At 51.8% G+C, this 17977-nt stretch overlaps 1 protein-coding gene across 4 annotated transcripts in view; it reads right to left on the reverse strand.

Moving 5' to 3' along the window:
* Window positions 1–17977, reverse strand: part of alms1 (ALMS1 centrosome and basal body associated protein) — a 98764-nt gene that overhangs the window by 38829 nt on the left and 41958 nt on the right. For all 4 annotated transcript variants that reach the window (XM_085976289.1, XM_085976280.1, XM_085976296.1 and 1 more), the window contains exons 7-9: window positions 10491–11762; window positions 5170–5300; window positions 92–1304 (exon numbers count right to left, since the gene is read on the reverse strand). In XM_085976289.1, the coding sequence (XP_085832415.1) occupies window positions 92–1304; window positions 5170–5300; window positions 10491–11762 (2616 nt within the window). The remainder of the gene's footprint in view (window positions 1–91; window positions 1305–5169; window positions 5301–10490; window positions 11763–17977) is intronic.

Here is a 17977-nt window from a genome sequence, read left to right on the forward strand (position 1 = left end):
CCTTGTTTATCAATACCCCAGTACTAACAGATCCAGGCCGGTAACTCACTCCCGACTATCCGTTTCTGGGTTTACTAGTCTGGGCACCTACCTGTTCTCCGAGTGACCAGTGCGTGGCTGGAGGTGGCTGTGGTACTGGCAGTCGTCCTCTGCGCCAGATCAGGCTGAATTCTCCCAGTTTGTGCCGATCCCTCCGGGCCCATTGTCTCGTCGGTTGCGGTTGCAGGTGGGGTGGACGATGGCGGTCTGACCGTCTGAGTCGACACGTCCACCTTGCTGCCGTCCTGTGCGGTGCGAACTCTCGGCTCCGGCCTGGCTTCGGAGTAGTCCAACCCGGGCGGGAACGTGGGGTAAAAAGCTGGGATGGGCATGGGCAGCGGGGGGTAGGGCAGCGCACCGCCAGTTGGCTGGTGGGCAACGGGACAGGATGCGCCCTGGGCCGGGTGGAGGGGCAGAGGAGGAGCTGGGGGCAGCACCGCGTTTCCTCCTGTCACATCCGCGTCTTCGGTGCTGAGGTGGAGATTCCCGGGCGGCGAGGGGACGTCACCAGGATGAGCCACGGAGGCAGCTGGGCGCTTGGGAGAGAGGGTTAACCGGACGTGGGAAAGCACAGTCCTGGTGGGAGGGGAACTGGGGGTAGCTGGATAGGTGGAGTGGGGTTGCCATTCCGCGGTAGTGCCGGCGCTGGGCAACTCGCCTGCCTCTGTCGGGGTCTGTCTGGCGACGCTGGGCCCGCTGGTCCCGCTGGTGAGCTGCTTCCTCTGCTCTGGGGGGCTCTGTGGGTGCTCCTCGCCAAGAGCGGGGCTCGGGCGCTGGGCTGGCTCGCGTCTCGCTGGCCCAGCGCCCGTCTCCTCCGGACGGTCCAAGCCAGGGGACTCCTCGTGGTCGCCGGCGGCCCCACGTTTTCCACTGGGCGTCTCCTCGGGAAGCGGCATGAGGAGGGGAGCGCTGAGCCGGGGGCTAGAGGATGGGGGCCTCCTGCGCGAGGAGAAGGTGATGGTAACGGTGGGCTTGGCGGGCTGCGACGGAGAGGAATGGGCGCAGTCGTGCGCGGGGGAGCCCAGGGCCATTGCTTTAAGCCGCTCGTCCATGTCCCGCTGAAGGGGAGTCCGTAGCTGTACCGTGCTGTCAAACAGATTGTCGGAAAGCTTCTGGAGCTGGCTGGAGATCTGGGATTTTGCTGTGTTGAGAGACAGGTAGGGTGCGGAGGGGAGAGCGGACCACTCGATCTCTGGGGTCGTTTCTACAGGCGATGCAAGGTCTGACGACAGCGATAAATCCTCGGCATCCACCGACCATCCATCCTGCCACAAAAACAAATGCCATTTTGTCCACTTGTTTACCCTTGCTTCGGTTTTAGTTTGCGGCTAGGCCTCCACCCCATTTCCCTCCCCATGCTCTTCCCACTCCCTGGTCCGCCCAGCCACTGCAGTGCAGAGGATGTGCAGCTGAGCTACAGCTAGCCTTCCGCCAGTACCGCTCTGAAGAATCAGAGAAATTTACAGTACAGATGGAGGCCATTCGGCCCATCGTGTCCGTGCCGGCCGACAAAGAGCTTTCCAGCCTAATCTCACTTTCCAGCTCTTGGTCCGTAGCCCTGTAGGTTACGGCTCTTCAAGTGCACATCCAAGTACTTTGTAAATGAGCAGCGAGTTCCAGACCCCTCGGGGTGAAAAGAGTTCTCCTCAACTCCCCTCTAATCCTTATACCAATTATTTTAAATCTATGCCCCCTGGTTATTGACCTCTCTGCTATTAATTCATCTATTTTGTTGCGAATTCTTCGCACATTCAGATATAGTACCTTCAGCTTTGACGTTTTTCTATTTCCCCTGATGTCACCTCAGTCACTGATGCCCTTATTACCTTTGTTACTCTCTCTGTCCCTTCCTGACCCACTCTGCTTATTTTTACCCCAAACTCTACTCTGCTCTAGAGCCTTGACATTTCTCTCGCTGCTTTTAAATTTACTCTTTCCTGAAGCCTCCCACCACCCCCCCTTCATTAGTTTAAAGCCCTGTCTACTGCCCTAGTTATTCAATTTGCAAGGACGCTGGTCCCAGCCCGGTTGAAGTGGAGCTCGTCCCAATGGAACAGCTCCCTCCATCCCCAGTACTGGTGCCAGTGCCCCATGAAGCAAAACTCCTGCCTCCCACACCATCCTTTCAGCCAAATATTTAACCTTCCAATCCGTTTGTCCCTATGCCAATGTGCACGTGGCTCAGGTAACAATCCAGAGGTTGGGATTGATGCTGTAATTCAGGGGGCGGGGAGGGGGGAATTGTTAATCCTGCGATCCCACACAAGGCATGACCTGGGTTTCAGTTCACAGAAGATTTTTTGCTATGGACACAAGATAAAGCCTGATAGTAGGATGTCCCCGACACACACTTACTATGAGGTTCTGCGTTTTAATTTCGACACTAGCTCCTCAAACTCTCTCAGCAGAACCTCATTCCTAGTTCTACCTATGTCGGTGGTTCTTACGTGGACCTCGACAACTGGTCCCCTCCTAATCCAAGTTCTTCTTCAGCTGCGAGGAGATGTCCTTAACCCTGGCAACACAGCCTCCGGAACTGCCGGTCGCAGCTGCAGACAACAGTATCTACCTGGTGTTGATAGTAGGGGACATCGGGTGGTAATAGTAAGTGTGTGTCAGGGACATCCTACTATCAGGCTTTATCTTGTGTCCATAGCAAAAAATCTTCTGTGAACTGAAACCCAGGTCTTGCCTTGTGTGGGATCGCACACCCAGGATTAACAATCCCCCCCCCCCCCCCCACCCCCCGAATTACAGCATCAACCCCCACAGTCACACAGGGAAAATCCACAGGCTCTGCGCTCCGCATGGGGCAAGTACCTCTTCCCCTGTCTAACACGCTGCACTGCACAAGGAATAGCACAAAGCCGACCTTCAGTCCATGCGGGTCAACCCAAACCATGCATCACTGAAGAGAGAGAGAGACAGAGACAGTGGATAAACTGCACCCTCGTCCATTTGTCACACAGCGGAGCAGCCGAACCTCTGGACTGTTACCGTGCTTCATGGACTGAAGAGCAGTGAAGAGGTTGCACACCAGAGGGGTTTAAAAACTTAAAACAAAGCAACTTACAGCCCGGCATCTGCTGCTGGAGGAATCCGTGCCTGCGATTTGGGTAAAAATAAGCAGAGTGGGTCAGGAGGGACAGAGAGCTTAACAAAGGAACCCTGTACTGGTGAATCTGGCCGCGTGCAGAGCACCCTCCAGAGTCCTGGTTTGGGGAGTGTGGCGGACGCTGCCAGCTTCAACGCCTGGCTGGTGCGGGTTAGAACTGACCTCAGCTGCTATGGTGGGGGGTGGTGGGCGGGTGCCTGCTGCAATTTGTTTCAATGCCCCTGGGCAAGGGAGGAGAAACCTGACCTCCTGATCATTTAGTATTGCTAGAGTGAGTGAGGGAGCGCGCGCGCGAGAGCGTGTGCGTGCGCGCGCGAGAGTGGCCAATGTGTACATGTTTGTGTGCGCGTTTGCATGTGTGCACTCGCGTGTATATTGTGTGCGTGTGTCTGTGTGTGTAAATTGGGCAAGGGCTGGACCAGGCTTGGATATGATGCTATGCACTGTCCAATACCCTGCAGACACTCGGGGTTAAGCCACGTGCACAAAGATTGCCCCTGGGTGACTGAACACAAGTAAATTGCAGATATTATAGACTATAAAGGACTAGATGGCACAGATTATAGACTGAACCTCTACATGCAGGTAGCAGATTGGACAAAAAGAACTTGCATTTGCATAGCATCTTTCAAGTAGAAAAAAACATTCCAAGGCACCTCACAGAGCTGTAAAGGAAAAACAGGCGATGAGCCAAAGGAGGAGATATTTGGCGGGAGGACCAAAACTTGGTCAAAGATATTGTTTTTAAGGTGGGTCTTGGCGGTGTAGTGGGAGGTGGAGCAGCGAAGGGGCTTCGGAAGGGCCGCTAAGAGAGGGACGATGAAGAGGAGGCCAGGCAGAGGAACGTAGAGGTCTTGGGGGGGTGTGGATGGCGGATGGGCTGGTTGGGCAGGAGGAGGTTACCGAGGTAGCGAGAGGCAAGGCCATGGAGGGATTTAAACAGTGAACAGTAGCAGATAGCACACGTTTTAGACTGAACGTGATCAGATATCACAGATTACAGACTGATGAATTTATACCATAATTGAAAAATTTATAGCCTCAATGGGGGTAGCTGGCACAGATTATACACTGAGACCGAATAGAGGATACAGAAACTGGAACATTATTACACTGAACGGGAACACGAGCATCCAGGACCTGCAAGGTTACACACACTGCAGCAACAGAATCTCTACCTTACCCTCCAGGCAGTGAACTGCAATGTTGGTTCTTGTTGGTGGAAACAGTCCCCAGGCTGTCTCTACATCCAACTCCACACGTCTCTCATTGGCCCACTCTGACAGCACTGGTCAGGTCCAGACATGCCCCGCTTTGTTTACTGACTGTTACTCTAACACGCACAGCTCACAGAGAGTGCATCGAGGGCCTCAGGTGGGTCATAGTAACTGCACAGGTGGAAAACTCGTAGCTTATTTCAGCCTGGCTTTATTCACCTTGACATTTACAGATGATTTGGGAGAATGATGGGCGGAGAGAGCACAATTACTGTCAGTCAGCAGCAGTTCAATCAACTCACTACCACACAACCGCCAGACTCAATTAGCTTAAGAGACAGGAACACAGTCTTTGTCTGAATATAGATGCTTAGCCCTCACCACATATTTATACGGCCTATTACAGCACGGGTTAGATATAGAGTAAAGCTCCCTCTACACTGACTCATCAAACACTCCCAGGGCAGGTACAGCACGGGGTTAGATACAGAGTAAAGCTCCCTCTACACTGTCCCATCAAACACTCCCAGGGCAGGTACAGCACGGGGTTAGATACAGAGTAAAGCTCCCTCTACACTGTCCCATCAAACACTCCCAGGGCAGGTACAGCACGGGTTGGGTACAGAGTAAAGCTCTCTCTACACTCTCCCATCAAACACTCCCAGGGCAGGTACAGCACGAGTCAGATACAGAGTAAAGCTCCCTCTGCACTGTCCCATCAAACACTCCCAGGGCAGGTACAGCACAGGTTGGGTACAGACCAACAATCTGAAGACGAAAGCACTTTCTTAATCCTACCTGAGGGCTGACGAGATTCTTCGATGTTTGAAGTAATTCTGCTTTGATTTCTTCAATCTTCCTCCGGTCCTCTTCATCGAGGATTGAGAGTGGTTCGAGAGGCTGCGTTAACAGCTTTATCTGTTTCCAATCTAGATCAAAGGAGAAGCTGTCAGCTTCTGCTCACTGTAGCCCTCAGTACCCCCGGTGGCTGAGCTGTTACTGGTGAGTATGTGCTTTTCTGACTCTCGCGTACAACATCAGGCCGTTTCTGGAACTCTGGGACTGGGTAGCTGGAATACTTCCGTCTTTTCCACTCCTGTAAATTCCCGTGTTCCCACACACTCTGATCATCTCTCATTCTTCTAAACTCCAGAGAGTATCGGCCCATTCTACACAATCTCCCCTCATAGGACAACCCTCTCATCCCAGGAATCAATCTAGTGAACCTTCGTTGCACCGCCTCCAAGGCAAGTATATCCTTCCTTAGATAAGGAGACCAAAACTGTGCCCAGTACTCCAGGTGTGGTCTCACCAAGGCCCTGTACACTTGGAGCAAGACTTCCTCACTCTTATACTCCAACCCCCTTGCAATAAAGACCAACATGCCATTTGCCTTCCTTATTGCTTGCTGTACCTGCATGCTAACTCTCTGTGTTTCCTGTACGAGGACACCCAAATCTCTCTGAACACCAACATTTAATAGTTTCTCACCATTTAAAAATATTCTGTTTTTCTATTCTTCCTACCAAAGTGAATAACCTCACATTTCCCTACATTATACTCCATCTGCCACCTTATTGCGCACCCACTTAACCAGTCCATACCCCTTTGCAGACTCCTTGTGCCCTCCTCACAGCTTACTGTCCCCACCAACTTTGTATCAGCAAACTTGGATACATTACACTCGGTCCCTTCATCTAGGTCATTAATATAGATTATAAATAGCTGAGGCCCCAACACTGATCCTTGTGGCACCTGACTAGTTACAGCCTGCCAACCTGAAATTGACCCATTTATCCTTACTCTCTGTTTTCTGTCCATTAACCAATCCTCTATCCATGCTAATAGATTACCCTCAACCCCATGAGCCCTTATCTTGCTAACAACCTTTTATGTGGCACCTTATCGAATGCCTTTTGGAAATCCAAATATACTACATCCATTAGTTCCCCATATCTACCCTGCTAGTTACATCCTCAAAAAACTCAAATAAATTTGTTAAACACAATTTCCCTTTCATAATACCGTGTTGACACAGCTTAATCATATGATTTTCTAAGTGCCCTGCTATCACTTTCTTAACAATGGATTTCAGCATTTCCCGACAACTGATGTCAGGCTAACTGACCTGAAGTTCCCCGTTTTCTCTCTCCCTCCTATCTTGAATAGCGGGGTTACATTTGCTACCTTCCAATCTGCTAGGACCGTTCTAGAATCTGGGGAATTTTGGAAGATCAAAACCAATGCATCCTTTCAGAACCCGAGCACGTAGGCCATCAGGTCGAAGGCATTTGTCGGCTTTTAGTCCATCTGCTGGACTACGTCATCGTCCGAGCGAGGGACGGCAAGGACGTCCGCATCACCCGCGCCATGACAGGAGCTAATGACTGCTGGACAGACCACCGCCTAATCCACTCTGTCATCTCCATCAACGTAGTCCCAAAACAGCGGCGGCAACAGAAACAATGCTGCAGGAGAATTAACGTTGGAGCACTCAAAGACCCCGCTAAGAAAGCCCTATTCAGCCTGTGCCTCACAAACAACCTGACGACTCCCAGTGATGCAGAGACACAGAGTGCCCACAGTGTCTGGTCTGCACTCAAGGCCTCCATAATCAGCACCAGTGAAGAGACGCTCGGTCACTCAACCAGGAAACACCAAGACTGGTTCGATGAGAATGACCAGGAGATCCAGGAGCTAATAAGCCGCAAGCGCAAGGCATTCCTGATCTGGAAACAGCAACACAACTGGAGAGCAAGAAAACAGCTCTACAGAAGCCTGAAGGCCGAGGTCCAACAAAAAACTCGCGACCTAAAGAACAGATGGTGGGTGGAGAAGGCGCAGGAGATCCAGCAGCTAGCCAACAACCACGACGTGCATGGATTTTTTAGCGCAGTCAAGACGATCTACAGCCCAAGCACCCAAGGCCCTTCCCCACAGTGGGCCAAGACGGAGAGGTACTCATCAAGGACAGAGAGGCAGTCAGTGCCCGCTGGAAGGAGCACTTCGAAGATCTCCTTAACCACGACTCTGTCTTCGACACGAGTGTCTTCAACTCGATCCCGCAGTATGCTGCCCGCCACCATCTCAGCACAACCCCAGCCCGGCATGAGGTTGAAAAGGCCATCCGACAACTGAAGAACAACAAGGCCTCAAGAGCAGATGGAATCCCCACCGAGGCGCTAAAACATGGCAGAGAAGTACTATTGGCGCGAATACATGAACTAATTTCTCTTATCTGGAAGGAGGAGAGCATGCCAGGGGATCTCAGACGCCGTAATTGTGACCACCTTCAAGAAAGGTGACAAGTCCGATTGCGGTAATTACAGAGGAGCTTCCCTGCTATCTGTCACAGGGAAAGTCGTTGCAAGAATCCTCCTCAATCGCCTTCTCCCAGTGCAGAAGAGCTCCTCCCAGAGTTGCAATGCGGATTCCGCCCACTAAGGGGCACAATGGACATGATCTTCACTGCATGTCAATTACAAGAGAAATGCAGGGAACAGCACCAACCGCTGTACATGGCCTTCTTTGATCTCACAAAGGCCTTCGACACTGTCAACCATGAGGGATTATGGAGTGTCCTCCTCAAATTTGGCTGCCCTCAAATGTTTGTCACTATCCTCCGCCTGCTTCACAACGACATGCACGCAGTGATCCTGACCAATGGTTCCACCACAGACCCAATTCACGTACGAACTGGGGTCAAGCAAGGCTTTGTCATCACACCAACGCTCTTCTCGATCTTCCTTGCTGCAATGCTCCATCTCACCCTCAGTAAGCTCCCCACTGGAGAGGAGATAATTTACAGAACAAACGGGAAACTGTTCAACCTCCGTCGCCTCCAGTCCAGATCCAAGGTCGTCCCATCCTCTGTCGTCGAATTACAGTATGCAGACGACGCTTGCGTCTGCGTTCGCTCGGAGGTCGAACTCCAAACCATCGTCAACACCTTCATCGAAGCATACGAGAGCATGGGCCTTACACTAAACATCCGTAAGACAAAGGTCCTCTACCAACCTGCCCCCGCCATACAGTACTGCCCCCCCCCCCGATTATCAAAATCCACGACAAGGCCTTGGACAGCATAGACTACTTTCCATACCTCGGGAGCCTACTGTCAACAAGGGCAGACGTCGACGACGAAGTCCAACACCGCCTTCAGTGTGCCAGTGCAGTCTTCGGTCGCCTGAGGAAGAGAGTGTTTGAAGACCAGGACCTCAAACCCGGCACGAAGCTCATGGTCTACAGAGCAGTAGTGATACCCGCCCTGCTGTATGCCTCAGAGACATGGACCATGTACAGCAGGCACCTCAAAGCACTGGAGGGGTACCACCAATGCTGTCTCCGCAAGATCCTGCAAATCCATTGGCAGGATAGGCGCACCAAAGTCAGTGTTCTTGCTCAGGCCAACATCCCCAGCATCGAAGCTTTGACCATGCTCAATCAGCTCCGATGGACGGGCCACATCGTCCGCATGCCCGATACGAGACTCCCAAAACAAGCGCTCTACTCGGAGCTCCGGCACGGCAAGAGAGCCTCAGGTGGGCAGAGGAAACGCTTCAAGGACACCCTCAAAGCCTCCTTGAAAAAGTGTAACATCCCCACCGACACCTGGGAATCCCTGGCCCAAGACCGCACAAAGTGGAGGAGAAGCATCCGGGAAGGTGCCGAACACCTCGAGTCTCTTCACCAGGAGCAAGTGGAAGCCAAGCGCAGGCAACGCAAGGAGCGCACGTCAACCCAAGCACCCCACCCACCCGCCCCTTCAACCAGCGTCTGCCCCACCTGTGACAGAGACTGTAGGTCCCGCATTGGACTCATCAGTCACCTGCGAACTCATTTTTAACGTGGAAGCAAGTCATCCTCGGTTCCGAGGGACTGCCTAAGAAGAAGAGAAGAGTGATTCTCAAGTACTTTTTCTCTGATCTTAATGACTTTAAGTTCCTCACTCTCATTAGTCCATTGATTCCCTACTGTTTTGGGTCAGCTTTTTGTGTCTTCTACTGTGAAGGCAGATACAAAGCAGTTGTTTCAAGTCATTCTAATTTCCTTATTCCCCATTATAATTTCTCCTGTCTCAGCCTCTAAGGGACCAACGCTTACTTTTGCTACTCTCTTCCTTTTTACATACTTGTAGAAGTTCTTACAATCCGCTTTTATGTTTCTTGTTACTTTATCCACATATTCAATTTTCTCCCTTATCATCAAGTTTTTGGTCCTCCTTTGCTGGTTTCTAAAGCTCTCCCAATCCTCAGGCTTACTACTATACTTTGCAAAAGTAGAAGCCCCTTCTTTTAATCTAATACTAGCCTTAACTTCTTTAGTTAACCACGGATGGATCACTTTTCCCATGGAGTTTTTATTTCTCAATGGAATGTATATTCGTTGAGAATTTTGGCATATTTCCCTCTACACTGTCCCATCAAACACTCCCAGGGCAGGTACTGCACGGGTTAGATACAGAGTAAAGCTCCCTCTACACTGTCCCATCAAACACTCCCAGGGCAGGTACAGCACGGGTTAGATACAGAGTAAAGCTCCCTCTACACTGTCCCATCAAACACTCCCAGGGCAGGTACAGCACGGGTTAGATACAGAGTAAAGCTTCCTCTACACTGTCCCGTCAAACACTCCCAGGGCAGGTACAGCACGGGTTAGATACAGAGTAAAGCTCCCTCTACACTGTCCCATCAAACACTCCCAGGGCAGGTACAGCACGGGTTAGATACAGAGTAAAGCTCCCTTTACACTGTCCCATCAAACACTCCCAGGGCAGGTACGGCACGGGTTAGATACAGAGTAAAGCTCCCTCTACACTGTCCCATCAAACACTCCCAGGGCAGGTACAGCACGGGTTAGATACAGAGTAAAGCTCCCTCTACACTGTCCCATCAATCACTCCCAGGGCAGGTACAGCACGGGTTAGATACAGAGAAAAGCTCCCTCTACACTGTCCCATCAAACACTCCCAGGGCAGGTACAGCACGGGTTAGATACAGAGTAAAGCTCCCTCTACACTGTCCCATCAAACACTCGCAGGGCAGATTTTTAACTGGCGATGGTAATATAAACAGGTAGTTCAACAACCGTGGATACGAGGAGCTCGTTGATTCTCTTACCTTGTGCTCTGTGTTCCACTTCATCCGCTGCCCTGATGAGGTTACTTGCCAGCTCCGCGGGACACTGGCCTTGGAGCAGGTTGGCCACTCGGGCAGCCAGCGAGTCCATGCTGCTGCCCTCCTCGAGCTCTCCGCTCACACCGCTGTCATCACTGTGCATGCGGGCCCTCCGAGGCAGGGCAGCGAGTCGGGGAGTGGGTGGGGTTGCTGGTGGATGGGAGGCGGTCAGCGCAGCGGGGTTGGCGGAGGCTCGGGGACGGACCGCTGATTCTGCCGCGCCCGCCCCAGGTCCCGCCCTGCCCGCGGTGGCCCCACTGCAGCCCTCGGGCTCAGCTCTCCCCGCGTGGCTACCGGAGGCGAGCCGTGTCGACCTTTCTCTGCCCGTAGGCCTCACTTGCCCTTCGAGGGGCTCCCACCACTCTCCCTCCTCTGGGGGTGAGCGGGCGGCGCCGCTGGTGTTCCCGACTGAGAGATGTGTCCTGCGGGCGGCCCCTGCTCCTGGCCCGGGACTCTCGTCCAGCCACTCCTTGGTCGGTGTCACAGTCACGGTCTGTGGGCTCATGTCCGCACAGCGAGAGAGGAACTGGTTCTCCTCGTCGCTCCCCAGGGTCGCTGCCTCGTCCTTGCCCGAGTCAGGACTCTCCAGAAGGAAGTCTGCAGAGAACGAGCCCCATCGGCCGGCATGGGGCTTTCCTGCCTCGCCCAGCAGCTGGCGGATCTCATTCAGTGTCTTCGACCCGATGAAGGAGTCGTCACGCCGTGGTGTGTCATCGCGGTGGGGTTGAGGGTGCCTCCAGCCCCCTGGGCTGGACGGGAAGGGCTCTGTTTTGTCTCCAATCATCTGGAGGTCGGCCGCGGGAGTTGCAGCGGGCGTTCCCTCCCTCCCGGGGGAGGAGCAGAACGGCGCTGGGTCGCGGACGCCTTCGAACTTGCTTAATAACTGTCCGACTCTCCTGGAAACGGACTTGGAGTCATGGCTCGACGCCACGCTCAGGAACGGAGGGCTCGGCAAGCTTTCCCCTCCGGACGAATTCGATGGTGCGCGGGCTGGACGCTGGCTGCAGAAGTCTAGCTGTCTGTTGGCGAGAGGGTACCCAGAGCTGCACTGGCTAATGGCTGGATCACTGGCTACCCTGTCGACGGTGCCTGGCGACAGCTCGGTGGGGACAGGGCTGTCCCGGCCTGTCTCGGAACCCATAGGAATGGACGTGCTGTGGGTCAGGGTATCGGAATAGAAACTGCATCTAGAAATACAGTCCAGCGGGGAGACTCCTGCAATTCAAGGGAGTGGATAATCATCAGCAAGGAGCAACAACTTAAAATATCTCAATTCAGTCAGCAAACATTGTTTTTAAAAAAATGGCATTTTAAATTTTTTTTTTTTAAAGTAGAAAATAAGAGCATAAAATCTGATCCCCTTCGCCTGGTGGCGGAGAACAAGGCCAACTGTGCGACTGAGCCATACGGAACAGCATGGACCCAGCTTGGATCCTGGGCTGGCCCATCTCAGCCAGAACGGCAGCTGGTGGGGCGGGAATTTCCCTCTGGGATACGAAGGGAATCATTTTTCCATTCTTGGGATGTGGGCGCCGCTGGCAAGGCCGGCATTTGTTGCCCATTGCCCCCCCCCGTTATCCCTCAAGAAGGTGGTGGCAAGCCGCCTTCTCGCACCACTGCAGTTGGTGAGGTGAAGGCGGCGGTCTTCATGACATCCCGGATATGGGGTCGGAAGCTCAGCCAAGAGCCAAACGGGACACCAAGGTTGCGAACGGTCTGGTCTGGTCTGGTCTCAAGACAGTGGCCAGCGAGAGGGACGGAGTCGGCGGCCCAGGAACGGAGTTTGTGGCAGGGACCGAAAACAATGGCTTCGGTCTTCCCAATATTTAACTGGAGGAAATTTCTGCTCATCCAGAACTGTGTGTCGGACAAGCAGAGTGACAAATCAGAGAGAGTGGAGGGGTCGAGCGAGGTGGTGGTGAGGTAGAGCTGGGTGTCGTCAGCGTACATGTGGAACCTGACACTATGTTTTCGGATGATGTCGCCAAGGGGCAACATGTAGATGAGAAATAGGAGGGGGGCCAAGGATCGATCCTTGGGGGACCCCAGAGGTAACGATGCGGGAGCGGGAAGAGAAGCCGTTGCAGGCGATTCTCTGGCTACGACTGGATAGATAAGAACGGAACCAGGCGAGTGCAGTCCCACCCAGCTGGACAACGGAGGAGGGGCGATGGAGGAGGACACTATGGTCACCGTGTCAACGGCTACAGAGAACAACAACTTGCATTTATATAGCGCCTTCAACGTAGTAAAACGTCCCAAGGCGCTTCACAGGAGCGATATCAAACAAAATTTGACAATGAGCGACATCAGGAGATATTCGGGCAGCTTGGTCAAAGAGGTCGGTTTTAAGCAGCGTCTTTAAGGAGAAGAGGTGGAGAGGTTTAGGGAGGGAATTCCCAGAGCTTAGGATCCAGGCAGCTGAAGGTACGGCCACCAGTGGTGGAGCGATGAAAGTCGGAGATGCACAAAGGCCAGAATTGGAGGAGCGCAGAGATCTCGGAGGGTTGTCGGGCTGGAGTAGGTTACAGAGATAGGGAGGGGCAAAGCCATGGAGAGATTTGAAAACAAGGATGAGAATTTTTCAATCAAGGCATTGCTTAACCAGGAGCCAGTGTAGGGCAGCGAGCACAGGGGGTGATGGGTGAACGGGGCTTGGTGCGAGTTAGGACACGGGGCAGCAGAGTTTTGGATGAGGTTAAGTTTATGGAGGCCGGAAGATGGGTGGCCTGCAGGAATGTGTGGAATAATCAAGTCTAGAGGTAACAAAGGCATAGGTGAGGGTTTCAGCAGACAGGTTGAGAAGGATGAGGAGGGATAGTTTACCATGGTCACAGTCACATTGGATGTCATTTGTGACTTTGATAAGGGCTGTTTCTGCACTGTGGCAGAGGCTGAAACCTGATTTGTGGGGGGGGATTCAAACATGGACTTGCGGGAAAGATGGGCACAGATTTGGGAGGATGGCAACACGTTCAAGGATGTAGAGAGGAAAGGGATGTTGCAGATGGGGCGGTAGTTTGCGAGGACAGAGAGGTCAAGGGTGGGTTTTTTTGAGGAGGGGGTGATGACTACAGGTTTAAAGGGGAGGGGGACAGTACCTGAGGAGAGGGAGCCATTAGCAATATCAGCTGACATGGGGACCAGGAAGGGAAGTTGGGTGGTCAGCAGATTGGTGGGAATAGGGTCGAGGGAAGAAGTGGCTCTCGTGGACAAGATGAGCTCGGAGAGAGCATGAGGGGAGATAGGAGAGAAACTAGAAAAAGATGCGAGTTCAGGGCTAGGACAGGGGGGGCATCTTAGGGGAGGTTTGGCCCGGTGGGCATGGGGAAGGGAGGGAAGTGACAGAGGCAGCTAAACGTAGGTCTCAATCTTTGTGACAAAGAAGTCCACGAGCTCCTCGCACTTGTTGGAGTTGGTGGTGGAGGAGGCAGGGGAGAGGGATTTAAGGAGACGGTTTGTCGTGACGAGAAGCCGGGGGTTATTTTTGCATTCCGGGATGAACCTGGAATGGTAGACAGGGCAAATATATAAGGGCAAGGCTGGATGGCATCTATTTTAATGCAAGGAGTCTTGCAAATAAGGTGGATGAACTGAAGGTGTTGATAAACACATGGGAGTACGATATTGTTGCTATCACGGAGACATGGTTGAGGGAAGGGCAAGACTGGCAGCTCAATATTCCGGGGTACAGAATCTTCAGGCGAGACAGAGGGGGAGGTATAAGAGGAGGGGGTGTCGCAATATTAATTAAGGAGTCAATTACTGCAGTAAGGAGGGATGATATATTAGCAGGGTCCTCTAATGAGGCCATATGGGTGGAGCTTAAAAACAAAAAGGGGGCAAGCACCTTGCTGGGAGTGTACTATAGGCCTCCAAACAGTCAGGGGGAGATAGAGGAACAGATATGTAGGCAAATCTCAGAGAAATGTGCAAATAATAGGGTAATAATAATGGGGGATTTCAACTTCCCCAATATTAACTGGGATAGTCAGAGTGCGAAAGGCTCAGAGGGTGTAGAATTCTTAAAGTGCATCCAGGAGAGCTTTTTGAGCCAGCATGTAGAAAGTCCTACAAGAGAGGGGGCGGTACTGGACCTAATTCTAGGGAATGTGGCCGGCCAAGTGGAAAAAGTGCTAGTAGGTGAGCACTTTGGTGATAGTGACCATAATATGGTAAGATTTAAGGTGGTCATGGAAAAGGACAGGGATGGGCCGGAAATAAAGGTTCTAAATTGGGGGAAGGCCGATTTTAATAGGATAAGGCAGGATCTGGCCAAAATGGACTGGGATCAGCTACTTGTAGGAAAATCCGCATCGGAGCAATGGGAGGCTTTCAGAAGGGAGATTGAGATCATACAATGGCAACATGTTCCCGTAAAGGTCAAGGGTGGTTCCAAAAACCACAGGGAACCTTGGATGACAGGGGATATACGAGAATGGATTAGGAAAAAAAGGAGGGCTTTTGGTAGATACAAAAGGCTAAAGACGGAGGAAGCCCTAGAGGAGTACAAAAAGTGCAGGGGGATACTTAAAAAAGAAATTAGGAGATCAAGGAGGGGCCATGAAATAACACTGGCGAGCAAAATAAAGGAAAATCCGAAGATGTTTTATAAGTATATTAAGGGTAAGAGGATAACTAGGGAAAAAATAGGGCCCATTAGGGACAAAAGTGGCAATCTGTGTGTGGAGCCGGAAGATGTAGGAGGGGTTCTAAATGAATTTTTTGCATCTGTTTTCACTATGGAGAAGGACGATGTAGACATAGAAATAGGGCGGGGGGACTGTGATATGCTCGAACATATTAACATCGAGAGGGAGGAGGTATTGGCGGTTTTAGCTGGCCTAAAAATGGATAAATCCCCAGGCCCGGATGAAATGTATCCCAGGCTGCTGTGTGAGGCAAAGGAGGAGATTGCGGGGGCTCTAACACATATATTCAGGACCTCTCTGGCCACAGGGGATGTGCCAGAGGACTGGAGAACCGCTAATGTAGTACCATTATTCAAGAAGGGTAGTAGGAAAAAACCGGGGAACTACAGGCCAGTGAGCCTAACATCAGTGGTAGGAAAATTATTGGAAAAAATCCTGAGGGACAAAATTTATCTCCACTTGGAGAGGCAAGGATTAATCAGGGATAGTCAACATGGCTTTGTCAAGGGAAGATCATGTCTGACTAATTTGATTGAATTTTTTGAGGGGGTGACTAGGTGTGTGGATGAGGGTAACGCAGTGGATGTGGTATACATGGATTTCAGTAAGGCCTTCGATAAAGTCCCGCACAGGAGACTGGTCAAGAAGGTAAGAGCCCATGGAATCCAGGGTGCCTTGGCACATTGGATACAAAACTGGCTTAGTGACAGAAGGCAGAGGGTAATGGTCGAAGGTTGTTTTTGTGACTGGAAGCCTGTGGCCAGTGGGGTACCACAGGGATCGGTGCTGGGTCCCTTGCTGTTTGTGGTCTACATTAATGACTTGGATATGAGTGTAAAGGGTATGATCAGTAGGTTCGCGGATGATACAAAAATTGGTAGGGTGGTAAATAGCGAGGAGGGTAGCCTCAGTCTGCAGGACGATATAGATGGGTTGGTCAGATGGGCGGAACAGTGGCAAATGGAATTTAACCCGGAAAAGTGCGAGGTGATGCACTTTGGGGGGGACTAACAAGGCAAAGGAATACACAATGAATGGAAAGACCCTAGGCAAGACGGAGGGTCAGAGGGATCTGGATGTGCAAGTACACAGATCCCTGAAGGCGGCGGAACAGGTGGATAAGGTGGTAAAAAAGGCATATGGGATACTTATATTCAATGCCTCGGCTAATGAAGGCAAGAGCAAGGAGGTTATGATGGAGCTGTATAAAACACTGGTTAGGCCACAGCTGGAATACTGTGTGCAGTTCTGGTCGCCACACTACAGGAAGGATGTGATCGCGTTGGAGAGGGTGCAGAGGAGGTTCACCAGGATGTTACCAGGGCTGGAGCGCTTCAGCAATGAAGAGAGACTGGGCAGATTGGGTTTGTTTTCCTTGGAGCAGAGGAGGCTGAGGGGGGACATGATTGAGGTGTACAAAATTATGAGGGGCATAGATAGGATGGATGCTGAGGAGCTTTTTCCCTTAGTAGAGGGGTCAATAACTAGGGGGCATAGATTCAAGGTAAAGGGCGGGAGGTTTAGAGGGGATTTGAGAAAGAACTTTTTCACTCAGAGGGTGGTTGGAGTCTGGAACTCACTGCCTGAAAGGGTTGTGGAGGCAGGAACCCTCACAACATTTAAGAAGCATTTGGATGTGCACTTGAAATGCCATAGCATACAAGGCTACGGGCCAAATGCTGGAATATGGGATTAGATTAGACAGGGCTTGATGGCCGGTGCGGACACGATGGGCCGAAGGGCCTCTATCCGTGCTGTATTACTCTATGACTCTATGAGTAAGGCAGAATGGCAGAGGAGAGCAGGACCCGATAATGGGATGAATGGCTGAACCAGTTGTCTGCCATTAACATTAAAGTCTACATCCCTTGGACTTAAGGGAGCGGAGATGGGGTCATACCAGGGTGAGAGAAATGGTTTTAATGGGGACAAGGGCAGCAAACACAATTCTGCCCTTAATAGAGACACTCCAACCTCACTCCTCCCCTTAACAAACACTCCAACCTCACTCCTCCCCTTAACAGACACTCCAACCTCACTCCTCCCCTTAATAGAGACACTCCAACCTCACTCCTCCCCTTAATAGACACTCCAACCTCACTCCTCCCCTTAACAGACACTCCAACCTCACTCCTCCCCTTAACAGACACTCCAACCTCACTCCTCCCCTTAACAGACACTCCAACCTCACTCCTCCCCTTAACAGATACTCCAACCTCACTCCTCCCCTTAATAGACACACTCCAACCTCACTCCTCCCCTTAATAGACACACTCCAACCTCACTCCTCCCCTTAATAGAAACACTCCAACCTCACTCCTCCCCTTAATAGAAACACTCCAACCTCACTCCTCCCCTTAATAGAGACACTCCAACCTCACTCCTCCCCTTAATAGACACTCCAACCTCACTCCTCCCCTTAATACACTCCAACCTCACTCCTCCCCTTAATAGACACTCCAACCTCACTCCTCCCCTTAATAGACACACTCCAACCTCACTCCTCCCTTTAATAGACACTCCAACCTCACTCCTCCCCTTAATAGACACACTCCAACCTCACTCCTCCCCTTGAGACACTCCAACCTCACTCCTCCCCTTAATAGAGACACTCCAACCTCACTTCTCCCCTTAATACACTCCAACCTCACTCCTCCCCTTAATACACTCCAACCTCACTCCTCCCCTTAATAGACACTCCAACCTCACTCCTCCCCTTAATAGACACACTCCAACCTCACTCCTCCCCTTAATAGAGACACTCCAACCTCACTTCTC

This window comes from Somniosus microcephalus, chromosome 2 (assembly GCF_052327205.1).
Source record: "Somniosus microcephalus isolate GS21.2 chromosome 2, FLI_Smic_1.0, whole genome shotgun sequence".
In the NCBI taxonomy this organism is placed as follows: domain Eukaryota; kingdom Metazoa; phylum Chordata; class Chondrichthyes; order Squaliformes; family Somniosidae; genus Somniosus; species Somniosus microcephalus.